The sequence below is a fragment of the Hermetia illucens genome, chromosome 4 (assembly GCF_905115235.1).
Source record: "Hermetia illucens chromosome 4, iHerIll2.2.curated.20191125, whole genome shotgun sequence".
In the NCBI taxonomy this organism is placed as follows: domain Eukaryota; kingdom Metazoa; phylum Arthropoda; class Insecta; order Diptera; family Stratiomyidae; genus Hermetia; species Hermetia illucens.
Window position 1 is genome coordinate 98,400,811 of NC_051852.1, and position 21,788 is coordinate 98,422,598.

General features: G+C 42.0%; 1 protein-coding gene across 6 annotated transcripts in view; it reads right to left on the minus strand.

The window, feature by feature from the left end:
- The window catches only part of LOC119653909 (putative gustatory receptor 36a), a 60,714-nt gene that overhangs the window by 4,066 nt on the left and 34,860 nt on the right, over positions 1 to 21,788 (minus strand). For 4 of the 6 annotated variants that reach the window (XM_038059053.1, XM_038059060.1, XM_038059056.1 and 1 more), the window contains one exon: positions 17,736 to 18,016. The exons of the other annotated variants lie outside the window; for them this stretch is intronic. In XM_038059053.1, the coding sequence (XP_037914981.1) occupies positions 17,867 to 18,016 (150 nt within the window). In that variant the 3' untranslated portion in view covers positions 17,736 to 17,866. Of the gene's footprint in view, positions 1 to 17,735; positions 18,017 to 21,788 lie in introns of those variants that run through there. 6 annotated transcript variants of the gene reach the window in all.

The following is a 21,788-nucleotide window of genomic DNA, read 5'->3' on the forward strand; positions in this document are numbered from 1 at the left end:
TCGGAAAGACTATAAGGTCAATATCTATGGTAGAAAAAGAAGACGAGGCGGACCTTGCCTGAGATGGACCGCTAGCGTAGGTCAGGACGCCAGACAGCTTTTAGTGATATCGAATTGGTTAACCTCGGCGCAAAACCGTTTGTTTGGGGTTTCTTTCTAAGGCATCCCTAGACCGGATTACCGGTTGTTGTGTCGTTGATGATGATGAAAGGATAACATGATAACGAGGTTTCACTTCCATAAGAAGTATGAAATACGTTGGAGCAAATGGGCAAACTATGAGAGCGTGCTGCGACATACGGTTCAAACCGGCAACTGATTGCTTGGTGTACTGACGGATCCCTCACAGCAAAGGAATCGGGCACCGGGGCCATTGGTCCAAGGAAAATGTTTTTGGAACCAATGGGTAAGCACACTAGCATATTCCAGGCGGAAATAAGGAATAAAGGAATTACAGCTGATGTAAGCTGATAATTTTTTTCAAAAAGTGTGGCGGTGGTTCCAACTTAGGGATTAACATGAAAATCTAGTGCCCCACGTGCTTACTTTATAAAACCAGCTGAAGAGTGCTGTCGATACTTGCAAGTAGCATTGTTGGAAAAGGGTTGCCGTTTGAGGATTTCCGGCCGAATAAAATACAGAAAATTAATGTTGTGCCGCGTGGAAGGTTTTCATTTTTGGCGTTGTTTGGAGACATTATTTTGCAGTTGGGTTTTTAGCACGTTTAATTAAGTTCTCCGGTGTTGCTTTGAGAAGTTCTTGTTATTTTCAATTGTAATTAACGCATATCAATTGATTAGTCGTAATCACGAGTCAGCAACTAAGTTTTCCAACTTTTAATTGTTAGTTGCAAGATTTGAACGACCAATGAAAATTGAACAAAAAAAAATAGTTGTCCACTTGTGATTACGACGAAACAATTGTTATTCGATCATCGGAATTAAGAGCAAATGAGCTATTGGCCATATAATCAGCTAATGATTAAATTAATAACTACTTAATGAAAGTCGAAAAGTTGCACAGCTAGCGTTTAGGCTCTGTTGCGTTCTTACCAGTTCAATCCAGTCCTAGAGAAGAGAAGCTGTTTAATTGCTAGTCTTCTTGATTGACTGGTGCTAGACGGTGTTTCACTGTCAGACAACCTATAATTAGAATTTAGTCTGACTATTCTAGGTGAACGGGCAATAATGCAAAAGCGAAATCCTAGGAAAACGAATTGGACAAAGTTCAATGAAGTTCTTGACAATAAAACACAACCCCCTCGGCATGCTTTGAAGAAACTTGATCTATTATCCAAGACAAAAGCGGCAAAACGGTTCCCTGGTGAAACCAAAACAGCAAAAACTCAGGAGATCAACCAAATGACTTCTAAATCGTGCGTGCTAAGAGGCTCGTTCAACGTACGAAGCTAACTTCCTTTAGAACATACTGTGAGGAACTGAAAGCAAAAGAAAGATGTCAAGCATGTGCGCGAGCGGTGAGTCCTTAAAAGAGATGGGTAGGCCAATTTGGACTTTCTTGAAAAGAGAGTTCGCGGTTCTTACAATCCTTTCAACACGAAAGTTTAGCAAGTGGAATTGAAACACTGCGGGAGCGGTAGTTACCAGTGAAAAAACGGTTTCTTCCACGATCCCCAAGCATAGGAAGAACACGTGCACTGGATCCTACGGAACCCCATCACAGTTTGGACAATCTTGTGTGGTGTCCAATTTAACCGTATACCGGTGTTAACGGTATCCTCCATGGCCAGTGAAAAATTGGTTGGGATTGTAATTGATGTCCCCATGTTTTCCCTCCAGTCACTCCATGATTGTAGGGATGAAGCCTTTTCGCTTTCGATAAAGGAGAGATAGACTTAATGTTATATATGTTCGTCATCTCATCCGCCAAGATAGCAATCGGCACCATTCCTGACCATTTCAGACGGTCCGGAAGGCAGTACACACCCTTAGAGCTTTTCTTCTGCAGACCACTCTCAGTTTGCTAGAGAAGATATTGCAACCATGTTCCCCAAACTGGAACTGCATACAGCAAGATGGAACACATCACCCTGCAAGTATGCCGCGGACCTCCTTCATTCAGCATAATTCTGTCAAGGTCATTCTCGCAAAAATAGCCAACGTACTGTTTAAAATTGGGCTTTGCATCTATCATTAGTCCCAAGTATTTGATGGCTGGCTTGGAAGTGATGAAATCCCAATTCTAATGCGAGTGAAATTTTTTTCCCAGTGGTGATAAAGAACGCTTCGCCTTTTCCTCCGCGAGTGCCAGGATAATGCTAGCCAATTAAGCCTTAACAGCACTGATTGCTTCACTTGAGTACAACTCAGCATCTTTTAGATGATTTGCGACTACAACCAGTGCAATGTCTGGGGGATAACCCCTCGATGATTTTTGATAAGAGGGTAGGGGACGTGATGTGCGGAGATAATCGGCCTCTGAATTATCCCATCACAACTCCCTCGTCCACTCCTACACTTCCTTTTGCTCCGCTGGATGGCTAATTTGAGATTTTTGCAGGCTTCCTTGTTTGCATGCTCTTTCTGCACCTGATTGATTCTACCTTGATGAAATTTGTTCTCTTAGACGTCAAACAGCCCATTCGATTCGAACTTTTGCTGCCGCAGAAGCTATCTTCCTCCTCTGCTGGTAGCATTTTGGTCGTTTGAATACTACGATAGGCTTTCCTCAGATTCACAATGGATTCTTAACCCAGTTTCCCCAACTTAAATTACTCTTTTACCGCAGTAAATTTCTCCTCTGTAGACCACATCTTTTTGAGCTCGTACTGTAACATTTGGAATTTGCTGACGTTTCCTCCTAGACCTTTCGGGGTCCCATTTGATCTTTTTTAGTATCTCCATATACGACAGATTGTATTTGCTGGAGATAACAATTGTCTTTTCTTCGATCTTCTTCTTCACCTTCGACTTCTTTCTTGCTTTTTGTGAATGACCTTGATCCATTCACCATTTTCAGTTCCTTCAGGTTTCGCTTCGGTTGCCGACGATCGCACCAAGGGCTCAGGCTTTCTCCGTTCTGTCCTTTTAGTTTCATTCTTCGGAGCTGCTAGTGTGGCTTTTTTCCTCTTAGATGTCTCCTGATCGCCCAGAGGCCGATGACACTATTTGGATGACCGCCCTGGTTTCAGCTGTCGCTTGGGTGCCCTTTCCTTCTTCTGCAACTTATTATAAAGGATCCTAACGGGTCCCACCATATGTTTGATAGGTTGGTGCACGTTGTGCTTATCTTTAATAATCTCGGATAGCAAAACTATTTTTGTTTCAAACCACATAAAGGGTTGTTCCTCCATACCAGGGACCCGTTCTCTATAAGCCCGGGCCGGATCATCCTTTTTGAACACTTGGTATTGGCCAGAACAGAAAGTACATGAACACATATTTACACATCAATAGGTACGCCAGTATAAACTCCGCCATGTTATTAACATAGTATGCTGGTCCCAAACCCAGGTAAAGGAAGAGGGTTTGAGGCAACTTACTTTGTACTATCCTCAGTAAAACAAAAATAAAATGCTGAGATCAGGGAAAGAGATAAATAGAGTCGGATTAAGTCAAAAGCCTCGGAAAAATGCTGGGGCGTCCACTTCAGTCGACCCGCCAGGACGGGCGCCGGTCCTACCGAGAAATGAGCAAGGGTTCTTGACGCATGGACGGCGTTACGACGTTAGCAAGTTAGTCTGAACAAAACAAATAAGTATCTGCATGCTAAATGTTGGTACCCTAACTGGAAAGACCGAGGAACTCGCAAGAGCCCTTCGGAAAAGGCGCATTGATATCTACGCTCTGCAAAAAAAACCGATGGTCTGGTGCCAAAAGCTGCGATATTGAACGCGAACGCGGTAGAAATGGCTATAAACTTCTCTATTTTGGTAGCCCACACACTGAATATGGTGTTGGCATTGCCATCTCAGAGAGTTTCCGTGACGCCATTAAAGAAGTCGAACGATTTGACGATCGGCTGATGAAGCTTACCATTATATCAGCTCATCGTATTATTCACTTCTTCACCACGTACGCACTACAGACATGTCGACCTGATGCCGCGAAAGATACCTTCTGGGAACTTCTCGATGAAAAGACCTGTCACGTGCCTGCTGACGACTATATCATCATTGCCGGCGACCTTAATGGTCATGTGAGTGAAAAGGCAGACGGTAATAGGTGCCATGGGGAAAAGGGGTTCGAAGTGCGCGATGAGGATGGCCAGTGTATAATAGACTTTGCGGACACCCATGACCTTGTTCTTATGAATACATTGTTCATCAAACGATTGTCTTATCTTCCTACAGTTTATAGTGGGAACAGTAAAACGCAAATCGACTATATTCACATAAGACGCGGACATTCTACCACTGTTAATGATTGCACAGCCATTCCCTATGAGACCATCGCACCTCAACATCCGCCGTTGATTGCCGTCGTGCGAATTAAGCCACCGATAAAACAGCGTGAGGAACGCACTGGCCCGCCACGCATTAAATGGTGGCGATTTCGTGACAAGAAAGAAGAAATGATCTCACTTACGTGGAACCAGATGAAAGACACGATCCACAAAGCGGCCTTTGCAACCCTCGGGATCACCAAGCCAGATAAGCGGTACATCAACCGAGATACTTGGCTTTGGAATGACGATGTTGAAATGAAGGTTCGTGAAAAGAATCGCCTCTACCACAAAGTTCTTGACAATAAAACACTGGCCAATTGGCAAATTTATAAGAATGCCAACCGGAAAGCAAAGAAAGCAGTCGTCACTCAAGCGGCCCATTACAAAAATCTTTACGATAAACTGAATACTCGGGATGGCGAGAGAGATCTGTATCGACCTGCCAAAAGCCGTAACAAACGCACACGGGATATCGATCACTTCTGTTGTGTTAATGACAAGAATGGTACTTTGCTTATCAACCATCGAGCCGCAACGGATAGATGGCGAGAATACTTCGAGCAGATTTCAACTGAAGAATTTGCTCATCCTCCACTTCCACAATTATTCTCGACATTTGGAGCAGTTCCACCTGTCAGCGCAACTGGTGCTCAGAGGTGGCGGCGAGGAAGATGGGTCGGCAACTCTATCGGCCAAACCAAAACCAAGTGGCCGAGGAGAACCTCTATAGTGGTGGCACCGGGAGACGCTGTAATCACTTTGGTTTGCCGGTCGTGATTCAGTAGGCGAATGCTCCAAAGGCCTAATCAGGGCGATTAGACCCGAATCTGCACGGGGACTCATCTGAAGTGGCAAATTGGTCACGAAACCTTACCAGGGGTATACTGGTACCATGGGAACCGGGGAAGCCCCTGGACTCACATACTTCGAGTGAACTCCTGTTGTATGTGAGGACAGCTCGGTTATTTGCGGTTGGCCCCCCTAGTGGGAGTTTCATGGTGGTTGTGGTTATGCTCAAGCGAGAAGAGACCTTCGGGCCTCGACGTGGTGTTGCGTATCAACACGGGTGCCGTACTCCATAGTTCGGTAGAGATTTAGGTAATTCTTGCATCCACCAGTATGAATGCTAAGCCATGCACTTGGTATAGACTGGTACCGTTGTTGTTTGTCTCAGCGGGGCTTTGATTGTGGTCACAAAATCAATCCCTGTCTGAAGAGGACCGTAGGATTAAGTCTCACGACAGGTGCCTACGTAAAACACTGTGGGCTTCACTGTCAGCGCAACTGGTGCTCAGGGGTGGCGGTGAGGAAGACGGGGCGGCAACGCTATCGGCCAAACCAAAACCAAGTGGCCGAGGAAAACCTCCATAGTGGTGGCACCGGGAGACGCTGTACTCACTTTGGTTTGCCGGCCGTTATGCAGTAGGACAATGCTCCAAAGGCCTAATTAGGGCGATCAGACCCGAGTCCGCACGGGGACTCATCTGAAGTGGCAAATTGGTTACGAAACCTTACCAGGGGTATACTGGTACCATGGGAACCTGAACTCTCATAGTTCGAGTGAACTCCCGTTGTATGTGAGGACAGCTCGGTTATTTGCAGTAGGCCCCCTAGTGGGAGTTTCATGGGGGTTGTGGTTATGCTCAAGCGAGAAAAGACCTTCGGACCTCGGTGTGGTGTTGCGTTTCAACACGGGGGCCGCAGTCCATAGTTCGGTAGAGATTTATGTAATTCTTGCATCCACCAGTATGAATGCTAAGCCATGCACTTGGTATAGACTGGTACCGTTGTTGCTTATCTCAGCGGGGCTCTGATTGTGGTCACAAAATCAATCCGTGTCTTAAGAGGACCGTAGGATTAAGTGTCCACGACAGGTACCTACGTTAAACACTTAAGGGCTTAACCCTCAGCGCAACTGAAGTCGAGGAGGCAATAAAACGAATGAAATCGGGGAAAGCCACTGGACCTGACGACATCGCATCTGAGCTCTGAAAAGCGAAGAGGTGAGACCCAACGCTATGGCTCAGTGAATTTTTTAATTGGGTTATTCAGGAAGGAAGAACACCATCTGACTGGCAAGAAAGTACCACTGTTCCAATATGGTAAAAGAAAGGTATTCTAGCAGAGTGTTCAAATTACCGTCTGATCCGGTTATTTTCCCATACCATGAAGATTTTTTATCGCATTCTTGACAAATCGTTGAAAGAACCGTGAATCAAGCCGGATTTGTCAAAAACTGTGGAGCTGCTGATGCAATACACGCTGCGCGGTTACCCATGGAGAAACACCTTGAAAAACGAATCTGAATTTTTGACGACCAATCCCCATGAAATAGGCACAATCTCCTGTCAGTCAGAAAAATAAATATTTTTAAGGTTCTGCATATCGGCGTGGGTGTGTACAATCGGTTAAGTATAAACTTTAAAAACGAACAGAACGCATTTAAAGTGTTGACAATAGATAACAAAACGTAACAAAAGTTACTAATGAGATGTTCCAAAATTATTCCTTGTATACTGTGCCGATTTTCTATTTTCTAACAGTATATATTTTTACATAATACCTGGACCTTAGTCAGCTGACTATAACAATATAGGACCAAAAATATTATATAGAAAGGACAATTGAAGTAGCTGCTGCCGGCTAATCTCCCTACTGCTGCGCGCTCCATTGTTTGTACTATAACTTTGGAAATATTTTGATTTCAAACTGAAATTTTGACTGTACGTTTTCAATATGTTATTATATATCGTTAAAGGGTAGCATAGGTCCCAGGGCGCAACGTGGATTGGTACCCACGATGGAGCATAAAACCTGGGAAATGCCTGCTGAACCAACACCAACAGCTCTACTACCAAACCCTATCTCCACCTCCACGTGGTGACCACTGGGAGCTCTTTTGTAACGAAAAACTGCAGACGGAGAAGGATGAAGGCGAGTTTCCCGCGCCTAAAAACGGGAGAAATTGTACCAACTGGTCCTCCAGGTTGGGGGTTGGGTAGGGCTGACAACCCTACACGGAAAACCGATATTACGGAGCCACGAAAGGAGCCTCGGACAGGACGGATTACACAACGACGGACCCGGCAACGACAACGGATGAACGATTTGCGCATTTTCTCATGGAACGTGCGCTCCCTGTACAGAGATGAAGCTAATGAGCAGCTAGCCGATACCCTGTCCCAATATAGAGCTGATATAACAGCGTTACAAGAGATGCGGTGGACACACCATATATTATAGCGGTCATCCAGTAAACCATGTGCTCGGAGTAGGTTTCTTAGTCAGCCAAAAAATGAAACCTGCTGTTATCGGTTTTGAAAACATAAGCGAACGGCTATGCACTCTGCGCTTACGAGGCAAGTTTAGAAATATAAGCCTCATTAACGTTCACGCCCCTCCAGAGGAGACTGCAGAGTCGGAGAAGGATACCTTCTACGAAGCAGTAGAACGAACCCTCGAAACCTCTCCCAGATATGATATTAAAATCATACTTGGGGATTTTAACAGCCAAGTAGGGAAGGAGCCCGTATTCAGGCGATACGTTGGCTCCCATAGCTTACATTAAAATACAAATGATAACGGACTGCGGATTATTCAGTTAGCAGTGTCACACGAAATGGTTGTTGGGAGTACCTGGTTTGCGCGGAAAGCGGTCCACAAACATACATGGGCCTCTCCAGACGGGACCACTTTCAATCAAATTGACCACGTATTGATCGAACGCCGCCACCTCTCAGCCTTGATGAATGTCAGAATATATAGGGGGGCCAATATAGACTCGGATCACTATCTCGTTGGCATGGTGCTCCGAGCTCGAATAACAATACCACCTAGAATCCCCTCTGACAATCAGGTGAGAGTGAACACTGAAGCCATCCACAACACAGTCCTCCGCAACACCTGCAAGAGAGAAATGGATGCCGCAATAACCGCAGTCAACAGAGGACCTGGAGATGAAGCATCAACAAATGATCTTCACAATCACCTGAAGAATGTTATCATGGATACGGCCACAAACATACTTGGCCCCAGCCGCAAAAGGAGTCGGAATGGCTGGTTTGACGATGAATGTAAGCTAGCAACGGAACGGAAGAATGCCGCATACCGAGTAATGTTGCATTCTCAAAGAACGCGGGCACGCGCAGAGACTTATCACGAACTCCGTCGAGCGGAGAAGCGACTTCACAGACGGAAAAAGGAAGCCTGGGAGAACCAACAAGTCTGTGAACTAGAAAAGTACAGGGAGCAACCGCACCAGGCGCGCAAGTTTTGCCAACAAGTCAACAGGATGAAGCCTTATACACCTCGATGCTCATCCTGCCGACACAAAGAGGGAAATCTGATTTCTGACAGAATGGGCATATTACAGTGATGGGTTGAGTACTTTGATGAGCAACTGAACAACCAGAACATCGACGAGTTGGAGGTCCCGCCAACTGAAGACGACGGACAAATACTGCCACCACCAAGTTTAGGAGAAACAGTCCGTGCAATTCGTGCTAAAAAAACATAAGTCGCCAGGAGCCCATGGAATTACAGCCGAATTGATTAAATATGGAGGCGACCAGTTACACCAAGTGGTTCATCAACTTGTGCTCAAGGTATGGGACAGCGAATCAATGCCTGACGATTGGCGACGAGGCATTATCTGTCTCATACATAAAAAGGGAGATATCACACAGTGCAGCAATTATAGAGGTATCACGTTACTGAGTACCATCTCCGCCATTCTCCGCTATCTTGCTAGGCCGGATAGCTCCATACGCCCAGAAAATCATTGGCCCATACCAAACAGGCTTCACTCCAGACAAATCAGCAACAGATCAGATTTTCTCTGTGCGGAAAGCGATGGAAAAACTGTTGGAATATGGACAACAGTTGCTCCATTTATTCATCGACTTTTATATCTTGGCAACGTCAGCACCGAAGACGAATCAACCAATAACATCACACCGCACTGGTCAAACAGGAAGAATAAGAATAGGAGAATACAACTTTGAGACCGTTGAGAATTTCTCCTATTTAGGGTCGAAAATCACAACCGATAACAGCTACGATGATGAAATCCGCGCACGGTTATTGTCAGCCAACAGAGCCTATTTCAGCTTACAAAGACTGTTCCGCTCGAAACGTCTCACCATAGGGTCAAAGCTCTTACTGTACAAGACTATGATCTTCCCAGTCCTCATGTATTCCTCGGAAACTTGGGTTCTTAGCAAGAAAAATTGCGAACTCTTGGCCGCGTTCGAGAGAAGAATCCTCCGAAGAATTTTTGGCCCCCTACATGAGGATGGACGATTCCGTAGCCTACACAATGACGAAATCTATGAGCAATACCATGACCGTCCGGTTGTGGATAAAATCCGGTTCAATAGGTTACGGTGGGCGGGTCACTTAATCCGTATGGATGAGGATGATCCCACCCGGAAAGTCTATAAGGGCAATATATGATATATGGTAGGAAAAGAAGACGAGGCAGGACGCCAGACAGGTTTTAGGGATATCGAATTGGTGGACCTCGGCGCAAAACCGGGATGACTGGAGTTCCTTATTATGTTGCGCCGTTGATGATGATGATGATCATGATTATATACTTTTGAAATACATAAAGGAAAAAAGTCGATTTTTTAAAATCATCACACTGGACTACTACGTTAAAATTTTTTTTCAATTTATGCAACTTACACTTTTCATCAATCGTTTATCAGAAATTTGAACACTATCCAAGTGCGAATGTAGTAGATATCTTGTTTGATCAGATGCGTGATTTGCAAAATCTGCAGCATTTGCTATCAGGAATGTATCTAAATATTCATAAAGTATTCTCCAAGTCGTCACAAACACATAAATTGGATCCAAATAAGTAATGTTCCACAGAAAATGGTAGAAACAGAAGATTTCTATGGTGCAGCTCACAAATGTTGAAGCGAATCCTGCTACTGTTTGAAAAGAAAGTGCTCGGCGTAAGTGGTCTCCGCAAAAGTAGATTCGGGAATTAGTCTCCGCTATTTCATCCATCGTATCGCTTGCATCGCAAAGCCTTTGCATTGAGACTTTCCGCAATTTGGCAGTACCTCTAAGGTCGCTATAGTCTTTTAACTTTGATACCAGAGTTAGTAACCTTTGATTGTTCATTTCATGTACTCGCCACAAACAAAGTATGCCCAAGTAATATAAATTGATGATAGCAGCCACAGCAAACACTACTAGGAATAGAAATAACCAGCAAGTGATCACCCATGCACCACCTTCCCGGAAAATAGGCAATACGGAGATAAGCATTGACAGACACTGATTAAAGGGAACTGAAAACTTAAAAACAGTCAAAGCGATGAACTGTACTGTATAGAAACTACTGTTCACGTCCTTTTGCATTTGATTTTTTAATGCAACCACCTGATTTAAAGGTTCCGTTAGAAGTTTCTGCCTACACAGATGCACACAAATCATCCCGAAAGTCATCGATACCGAAAATACAATGTTTATATTACTCACTATTGCAAGAACATATTTTTCGTACAAATAGGGAGTGTTGTCATACATATTGTAATAGGCAAGGCATATGCCGCAAATCGTTAATAGACTCATGAAAATACAATAAAATCTTGACCATTTTGAATCAATCAATTGTTGCTTTCTGTTGTCGAATACGGGATGTACTATTCCCAGCAACTTTGACTGGAAATAAACACAAGACAGGATTATCTGCCCGAAACGGTGTGTAACTTCGACCATGATCTATATTGGACTAAATTATCGACCACTTCAATTTTAAAAATTTCCGTAAGTATCAGCCAGTCAAGTAATGGATATTCTCCACGTATTAAAGTGGAAAGGGTTGAGGAATGGCTTAGCTTTTAATTGATTGTGAACAATACTTTTAGAAATTAATATCATTCCCTTAATTGAATGCAATTCGTCCACTACACCTACGTACCACTGCTGACGGCTATTGCAGATGTTCTTGAGCTCGTTTATAGTAGGAAAACTACATTCTTCTTTTATATTCTTCGCTACGTGTTTCCAGCACGACCAGCTCATCGTCCACTCTAGGGTGGTGAATCCCACTGCTGCTATAACTTACAATAAAATTTTCGCCCATTTTTAATGTGCATCCAATGCAACACCTTCTAATTAACATCTACAGAGGCCTGGCCCGTACGCCGGCATAATTATTCGTTCGAAATTCTGTCGGGCCAGTGTACCCCGGTGGCACTCCAGAGAAAGGTATTAAAAAAGATTTAGAGTTTTCGAGTAACAATAGTGGTCGCTTTCCATGAGCTGCTCCTTAATTGCAACACACAGAGAACTTTAGCGGAGTACAATATCGACCTGACGTTGGTGTTGATAAACTTATCTGTATATCCACACCTTAGACAAAATAGGGAAGACAGGCCTAGTGCTGTTAATGCGTCGAGTAACAGTGTCTGCGATGCAAATTTATCGATGCCTTCCATACTCTGCCCATTAATCCTGATAGGAAGAGAGCGATGACCTGTCAGAAAAAGAGCCTTATTTGAGGCAATATGCCATGATCCACACGCTCCGGACAAGACAGCATGGAAAGCGTTTCCGAAAACGAGAAAACGAGACTTCGATGACGGAATGCAGGCTTGTCGTATGTATGTAAGTCACTTTGATAATAGTTATTAGTTTCTCTGGAATACCCCTACACCCCAGTTAAGTGCAATGATATTCTGGATGATTTCACTTCTGTTTGAAATTAGCTGTCCATATACCCATGTTACCGTGACTAACCATTTCATCCACGATCCATTGCTGGATCAGAAATCAGACCAGTCTGCGTTGCTTGAGGTATGATAGTTTTATGAATTTCTGAGTTAACAATATTTGAGTGCATAGCAGTTGGTAGCTCATATTGTACGAGGGCTGTCTGAAAATTGTCCAGCCTCAACATGAAGATGAAGGTCTTCTTTTATGTCCGATATCAGTCCACTTTTCTCAGTCCATTTTCGGAAACCGAGCAACATTTAATTTGCGTTGTCCATTGAGTCCTTTCATCTGTTTCGGGCTTTTAAAGGTGTTCGTTTACCTTCCACCTTGCCTTTGAAAACACGCTTCGAAAGCATCGATTTTTTGTTCGCCAGCTTGATTCGTCGTCCATACCTCGCTGCCGTTACACAATGTCGGCCGAATCAAAATTTTATAAATTCTGAATCTTGTTTTCCTATGCAAATTTTTTTCTCTTTTCTTTTTGAATTTATAGGGTGAGGAAAAATGGTTTGTTTTCAGGCATGACTTGCCTGTTGATTTTGTCTATTTCTTTATGGTCCTTTGTGAAAGTTGTTCTTAAGTACACAAAACTGTCGACTTGTTCAAAGTTGTGATGGTTTAACGTCTTGTTTTGTCTGTGGTGTCATTTTTTCTAATGAAAGTAATGATTTTGATCTTCACTTCGCTTACTTTTAGACCAACTATAGGGGGATATGATGGGATGATTAATACAGTAGAATACCATGTAGATCCGCCGTCATCTTTCGGCTTATACACTCCACAGCGATGTTGAATAATGTTTAGGCTAGCCCATCGTCTTGCTTTAATACGAAATCTGTGCCAAAACGTCTTAATAACTGGTTTTGTAGCTTTAGTTCCGCAATTTTGCGTTGGGAGGCCGGGTATTTTTTCTTTCACAGGATGTAACCATGTGGAGTAACAAATGAAATGGATGTTCTTACTTCTGTTGGGTGAACGATAGGCGAGTTAGAGTCCAAAGTGTAAGCCCCAAAAAGTGAAACAGGTCTTGTTCTCAGAACTTATCTAATCACAAAACCTGGAAAAATCACAGTGATGCATCTTTATGACAGCTAGACCTCAAAATATTCTCATTCCAACATCCGCTCAAATAAGGTCTCACGGTAATCGTATTGAAATCAACAAAGTTACAGTATACGATATTACTACTCTTCATGCGAGGCACCAACCTCTTTAAGTCCACCCAACCACTGACCTACGCTGACGATATTGACATGATGGGAAGAACAACTCGAGATGTATAATCTATCTTCATCCAGATCGGGCAGGCGGCGCGAGATCTCGGGCTGCACATTAATGAAGGCAAGGCGAAGTACATGGTGGCAACATTAGCGCCAAAAACGAAAGAACGAACAACATGGAATCGCACTGGCCAAACGAAAACAAAGAAGACAGGAGACTACAACTTTGAGATCGTTAAAAAATTCTCCTATCTAGGATCGAAAAACACAACCGATAACAACTATGACAATAAAATCCGCGCACGGTTGTTAGCTACCAACAAACTCACCATAGGGTCAAAGCTCTTATTGTACAAGACTGTAATCTTACCAGTCCCAATGTATTCCTCGGATACCTGGGTTCTTAGTAAAAAAAATGCGAATTCTTGGCCGCGTTCTAGAGAAGAATCTTCAGAAGAATTGTTGGGCCCCTACATGAGGATGGACGATTCCGTAACCTAGATAACGACGAAATCAATGAGCGATAGCACGACCTTCTGGTTGTGAATAAAATACGGCTCAACTAGTAGCAGTGGGCGGGTCACCTAACCCGGATGGATGAAGATGATCGAGCTCGAAAAGTCTATAAGAGCAATATCTATGGTAGAAAAAGAAGACGAGACAGACGCTGCCCAAGATCAGGAGGCCAGACAGTTTTTAGGGATATCGAATTGGTGGACCTCGGCACAAAACAGGGGTGTCTGGAGTTCCTTATTAAGACAGGTCTAGACCGGATACCGATTGTTGCGCCGTTGGTGATGATGAAACACTCATTACCAATTAGAGAAACCTATACTAGAACTCCACACCATAAATCATTTCATTACATTACCAACTGTTGAAACGAGTTTGTGAACTGCGAATTGGCTTGATGCGCAAAGCGTGCCGTCGGGTTGAACGACTTATGCTAGTTGTATTTTTTTGCTTTTATCCATTATGCAATGAATTCATAAGAAAACATGAATTCTACTCCTATATAGCAAAGTTATAGTGTCAAATTTGTTATCTCCGTGGAAATTCATTGCATTCTAAGCATCAGAAAATATCAGTACCACATTGAAGCCAATAGTCTGAAATACACTATACCAGAGTCCTATAAGCATAATGGTTGGCCGGAAAAGTTTGTAGGCTAACACACAGATGGCGCTACTAGTATGAAATCCATATGAATTTTAGTTAACCCCAGCCTTCAAAAGACATGTGGACAAATTTGACAGCTATCGGACTATTAATTCGTAGGATGGAGCATTTTGAGTGAAGCAACTTTTGTTAGTTTAGATAAAAAGAAATTTCGTGTGCTAATAAAGCACTGCTTTTACGCGAAAAAAATACTGTTGAAGCCAAGGCTTAGCTTGATAAACATTATTCGGATTTTGCTAAACTAGGTGAAATGATAACCGAGGACGATGCACGCAGTGAACGCCCCAAACAGGCTGTTGCCGACGAAAACATCAAAAAGTCCGGAAAATAATTGGAAGTTGATCGAGATAGCTGAGGCTCTAAAGATTTCAAAGCGTGCAAAGACGCAACAGTCCACTGACACGGCTATGGCATCAGTATTTTGGGGTGCGCATGGTATAATATTCATCGACTATCTTGAGAAGGAAAAAACCATCAAGAGCAGGTATCAAGTAATGGATTTGATTTTCATTCCTTTGTTTGGGTATTCTTGTTTTTGCAATGAGAAAGATTTGCTATAATTTTTGCTTTTACTACCGTCGACTTTGATTTTGAAGTTTAAGATCGGGGTCTGCGAAAGTAAAAATTTGTGGAATGGTGACCGGCTGCGCAAGGCGAAATATTGCACATACTTTTGCGAAATCCAATTGGACCGCTGCTCGGAGAAACTTGTTTCAGGGCAATGGGAGTGCGTGTGCATTTGGATTTTGGCTGGGAGAGTTGTGCACTGTTCCTGGCAAATAATGTTTTAAGTCCGCCAAGAGCTATAATTGTTCGAAAGAAAGTTAGTGATTCTTGATTTTTGGGACATAGCGCATCAATTATGCCTATGCGCCATCATTGACAGTTTGCTGAAATGTGTTTCAACTGCCCCTAGGACTTCCCGAGATACTTGAACTCCTCCTGTATTGTTGTGCGCCATGTGTTTCTGGGGCGAACCACACATCGACCATCTAACAATGAAATTAGCACATTTCCTTAATGTGCGACTTATCTACAGCCACTTCTACCTTCTGACTAATACGTTCACGGACGACTATGTGTTTCGGGCGAAATCACATCGACACAGAAAATGATGACGAAAACCTGATGCTTTTGAGTAACAGAAGTGGTCCATCTTCATATGCTATTCCCATAAAGCAGCGCAGAAAGAACAGAATCAGTTTACTGAACATTATGCCATTAAATAACGATCTATCGTAGGTCGGTTTGCCAAATGGTGCCGCCAACCAACAAAAGGTGTCCTGCGGTAATATTGTGCGACAACCCTTAGTACACGCTTGAAACCGAAAACTGACTGATTTTCACGAGCAACGTAGAATTTGACTTTTATATGAGAAAAGCCCGGAATTTTTTTGTTAGTTTAAGCATACAATCAAAAGGGGAGGAGAAATGGCTATTACAAATTAGGGCCAGTCTGGTCCATGAAGTACACGAACCATGGACAATGCTTCTAGTATGGTAGTCAGTGAAGATTGACGCAAGATTATCGATGTACTCAAACTGAAGCGCCGAGCTTTCAATTTCCGACTTATTTCTATACAGCTTTTCCGAACATACAATTTCAAAACTAAGGTATGTAAATTCACTGGGTTTCAAATCGGAGAAACACAGAAATGAATTTCGATAGCCAATTCTGATTTTATATACCGAGGACCATACAGTTGTTCCTTTCGAGCTAGGCGATTCCACCTTACAGCACTAGACAATCGTGGGCGACATCAAGCTAATACAGTCAAAAATTTTTATGTCACGCACCACACTTACCAGAAATCATAAGTAACTTTGTCAACACCTACCGTAGTGAGATGTTATAAATTTAGTGCCTAAGTATAATACAGGGTGCGGCAACATAACTTCCTTTTTTAAAATGCGCGCCACTCAGTTAGTTGATGTCATAGCGGAGCGCTAGTGGTCTCTGTACTGGATACTGTAAAATTTTGTCCCGACACGGTTCAGTCGCCATCATGCGTTGGAATAGTGAAGAGCGTACCTTTGCCGTTGAGGTTTACTTTTCAAGCGGATGTTCGGTTATTGCAACACAGCGTGCATTTCGGAATCGCTTTAATTTAGCCCCGTTGGCTCCCGTCCCAGACCGCAAATCAATTATTACATGGGTCATTACATTCAGACAAACTGCAAGTGCGACAAAAGGAAGAACTGGGTATCGCGTCAATGTTGCGATCGCCACGGCGTTCTGTGCGCAAACACGCATCTACCCTTGGACTATCCGATCGTTCTGTGAAAAGAATTCTTCGTGATGATCTTCATTTTCATCCCTATAAGATGGCGAGAGTGCAGGAACTTTCAGAACGTGACTTCAATTCTTGGATGAACGCGTGTGAGCTTCTTCTTGATGTCGTTCCCGAGGGTGCTATTGTTTTTTTAGCGATGAAGCCCATTTTCATTTGTGTGGGTCGGTTAACAAACAAAATATGCGCTACTGGGCTAACACCAACCCTCGAGAATTGCATCAAAAGCCCTTGCATTCACCCAAAGTCACAGTGTGGTGTGCAATTTCCTCAGCTGGAATTATTGGTCCCTGGTTTTTTGAGGAAAATGAGGTTACAGTGACAGTGAATTCGGACCGGTATGTAAACATGCGACAGAATTTTTTTTCCCACGGCTAGAAAATTTGGATTTGGGGGGTACTTGGTTCCAACAAGACGGTGCAACAGCACGCACTTCAAGAGCATCGATCGCTGTTTTGAGGGAACACTTTCCAGAGCGCCTTATCTCAATTAAAGGCGATTTGGAATGGCCGACACGCTCTCCCGATCTGTCCTCTTGTGATTTTTTTCTATGGGGTTTTTTGAAATCCCGTGTTTATGTGAACCGTCCAAGAACCCTACAAGATTTGAAGACCAACATCCAAGAAGAAATTGCCAACACAACACCTGCTATGCTAACAAGAGTCATGACAAACGCCAGAAATCGGTTTACGCAATGTATGGAGAATGGGGGACGTCACCTAACAGATTTGATCTTCAAAACAATGTAAATAAAAACTTTAGACATGCACCTACATTATAAAAAATAAATAAATATTTTCCGATGCATACAATAGTTTTTATTGAGTTTTGAAAAAAGGAAGTTATGCTACCGCACCCTGTATAACTGACTGAGACTTGAAATTTTATGTCTTAGCAATGTTTTATTGTTAATTGTATTCGAATAAAATTTATTGAGTTTATACATTAGGCTTTTTAATGAAATTATAAGTAATATTACATTATTAGGAGAATCAATAAATCAAGTGTTTCGTCCAATACAAACAATCAGAATTACAGAACTTTATCAAATTGGATAAGTATGATGAGGTTAATGATGGTTCCGCCAAACAATTTGAATGCAAACTCTCGATCCAATGTGCAAGTCCCGCTCAGAGTGATTGTGGTCCTTTTCAACAACATTTGTAGCGACAACATTTCAATCTGAAAGTTCGAAAATGCATTTAGAGATCGGTTCTTCATTACAATTCTATTTAATTCATTTGATCAAAACTTCAACCAGGAAATGAAACATTACATGATAAGAATACATAAAGGTCAGGACGTTTACAGATCAATTTTCTAGCTTTCTTGAGTTGACTTTATATACAAAGTTTATATATAACAAGTCCGGAAACCGAAAGCTATACACTTCAGGTATGAAAGGTTTTGTGTATTTCTTTTATAAAGAGATTTGAGCGTGCATTTGCTCTATTAGTACGCAGCACGTAATATATGCATATACAATATTATGTGAGAGTATCCAATTTCGGGTGGTATCGACATTCATAGTCTTGAATTTGCAAAGAAGCGATAACTTTGACGTATTATAACTTTGTTAGGAATAGTACGATTTCACCATCACCAAATTTGGTAGGATCATGATCCATGCTGTAGCCTACATTGCTGGAAAATTTTTTGATTCTAGGATGAATTTAAGGTTTTGAAAAGTACTAACCGAAACTTTTTTTTGATACCCCACATGACTATATTGCAAACAAGGGTCCACAATGGTCGCAGTTATATTAAAAGTTAAATTCAATGTCGATTTTTATTAAGTTTTGATAGACTGACACGTGGAATTCATGGTTATACTAAAACATTAATGGGGGCAATCTTTTATTTTCAGTCGAATTTTGGTTATTCAAAATGCCACCAATTAGACGTACCAACTTGGGTCGCAGAACTCGCAATGCTGCAAGTCAAACTGACGAGCACCACGAAGCGTGAAATGGAGTTAAGCGGAATCGAAATCAACAACGTAGAAATATCGCGTTTAATCCACCACATATTTTAACGCAATTTAAGTTTAACAAGTCGGGAAACCGAATGCTGGACGCTTCAGGTATTAAAGGTTTTGTGTATTTCTTTTATGAAAACATTTGAGTGTGCATTTACTCCATTTGTACCTAGCCCGTAATATATGCAAATATTACATAAGAATATCCACTTTCGGATGATATTGACATTAAAAGTCTTGAATTTGCAACGAAGCGAAATTAATAGTAATAGTTAGTAATAGTGCGATTTCCACCAAACTTGGCGGGATCATTCTCTATAGCCTACCTTGCTGCAAAATTTCGTGGTGCTAGGATGGACTTAAGGGCGGGGTGCAGCCATTTACAGAAAATTCGAATAATATACTATTATTAACTTTATTTGAACGGTATGAAGAGTATTTCGGAACCTACGCGCCAAGAGGCTGCCACTCTTGTTTTTTTTCAATTTTTTCGGAGTGGTTTCTGAGAACAGGTCCGTTAAAGAGATGATTACCTTCGTCACCTGTACTCCCCACCTTTCTAACAAATGTCAAAAATAAGACCGGCTTTGGAAAGTACTAACCGAGACCTTTCATTTGATGTCCCACATGACTATATTTGGTGAAAAAAAATGTACACCCTCTTTTACATGTATGAAATAATTCACACTATTTTTCAATCTTAAATATTGAGTTGGACTAGAGCAGTCTAGCGGAGATCGACTTTTATTTTCAAATTAATTCTCGCGAGAACAATTTCTTCTCAGCTAGTATACATATGTATAGAAACTGAGAAAGAGGGAAAATCAGATTAGAAGACTTATTTTCACATACTTCTTTGGTTTTTTTTAAGGGGGTCATCCCATGTGAAGACCGTTTATTTTTGGCTTTTTTTAGAATTTTGTTTTGTGAAGAACTGAATAAAGATACAAATACAAATTTGACCCTAGATTCACTAATATCTTGGGCGTTCAAAGTAATTTTTCCAGTCCGTTCGCATAGTTCGTTATTGAAATATAGAGCAATTTATATACCCATATACCCATATACACATCTCCAAAAAAAGCAGTTTTTCTGCTGACACGCTAGAGGGCACTGAGATCATCTTAAAGAAAAAGTAAACGTTAACGTACCGACTTAACCACATTCCGCAAACTAGGATTATTAAAAAATTATCCTAGTTTGCGGACCATAGAATTTCATTGGATAAATTTTGGGCTATCGTTGCAGCCGATTTTCAATATGCGGTTTCGAGAAAAACGCATTTAAAAAGTAGAATGTGATTTTTAGCCATAAAACCTTAACTGACCATTAATCTGCTATACCTAATCCATGAACCTTAGGTTTCTTGAAGAAACACATGTACAGCCTTGGATTCAATTCTTATCCTTTTAGCGAAGTCATTCGAATGTCATTCCGACCGATAAATACGAGCTTTATTACGGCGATCGACATAAATCTGGCATGTGACTTGTCACGTGTTGAGCACTATAATTTCCGAACGACTCCGAATATCAAAAAATCACTCTTCCCATATATTCTACAGTATATCTAGATACAATTGATGTCAAAAAAAAAATCGATTCCGCGGTCCCGACAGACGGGATGACCTCCTTAAATTAGCATTCAATCAAATTTGAACATTATATGAGTCACATTTCTAACTTCTTTCGAGATTTTTTTTGAATAATTTGAGCCGAAAATAATAAGGGCACGTTACATTAGTCTGTTGAAGATCATAGCTAGAGTTCTCCAACTGCGGAAAATTGTCCGAAAGAGGTCGATTAGGAGCCGTTTTCAGAAACTACGTAACTTAAAAGCCTGAAAAAATCATGGTCCTTTTATCTGCTAAAATAAGGTACTAATAGTACATTAACGTTTTTAAAAATTTATTGCGAATCCGCCTTAAAGCTAGATCCGTAAAATTGCAGTCTGATTGACTTTACTAACAAGCACCACAATGGAAAGTCTGATAAAAATCCCATTATTACTAACTTTGTTATAGTAAGTTAAAGTTGCCCTTTTCACATCAAATTGCTATTCCCCACGAAATAAAATATTAGTGCACGTCGAATTGAATCCCGGGTATATTCAAATTCAAATATTATAATAATATTGTTGGCGCAACAATCCATATTGGATCACGGCCTTGAAGTGTGTTAGAGCACTTCATTCAAGACCGTACCGGTACACTACAGTAGTACACTGTAGGAGGCAATGTGGTTAGCATTGCGCTCGCCCGAGATTATTACCCTGATTTGACTCAGGTACTCATTCACAGCTGAGTCGACTGGTATCCGACGTCAAATCACGATACAAATTCCACTGTCGCCACTGAGATTTGAACCGCGACCTTCCGTACGACAGCCTTGTGCTTAGCTCAGCTATCCGGACACGAATCAACATGGTTGTTACATAAAAGTCAACAAAACCTTTCATACCTGGAGCGCCGAGTTTCCGGTTTTTGACTCGTTATCCCTAATTATGCACCCTTAAAAATATGATATTATCTTGGTAAATTTACCAATGATACCTCCAAATTTCATAATGATCTCTTCCGCGTCTACCAAGAAAAGCGGTAGAAAGGGAAGCCCTAAGGTATAATTCTGGGTATGTGAAAACAGATCCATGCAACTGCGGCCGGTTCAACACCATCAAGTGTGGCGATGTCCAGAGAAATTGGGAGCAAGAAAGAAAGAAAAAAAACTTTCGGCGAAAGGTGCGGAAAAGCTGGTATCCTCGGGTAGATTCGCATTGGACGCAGCAGGCCTTTTAGTTAGCATGCCAAAGCCTCTTCTCATCTACTCTGCCCTCCTCCGACACAAGAACTAAGGGATTTAGTAGTGTATGTAGAATCAACTGGCCTTGAACTCATAATAGATTGTGATGCGAAAGCTCAGCATATTGGTTAGGGCAATAGCAAATGCAATTCTAGAGGAGAGAATCTTTTTGATTTTA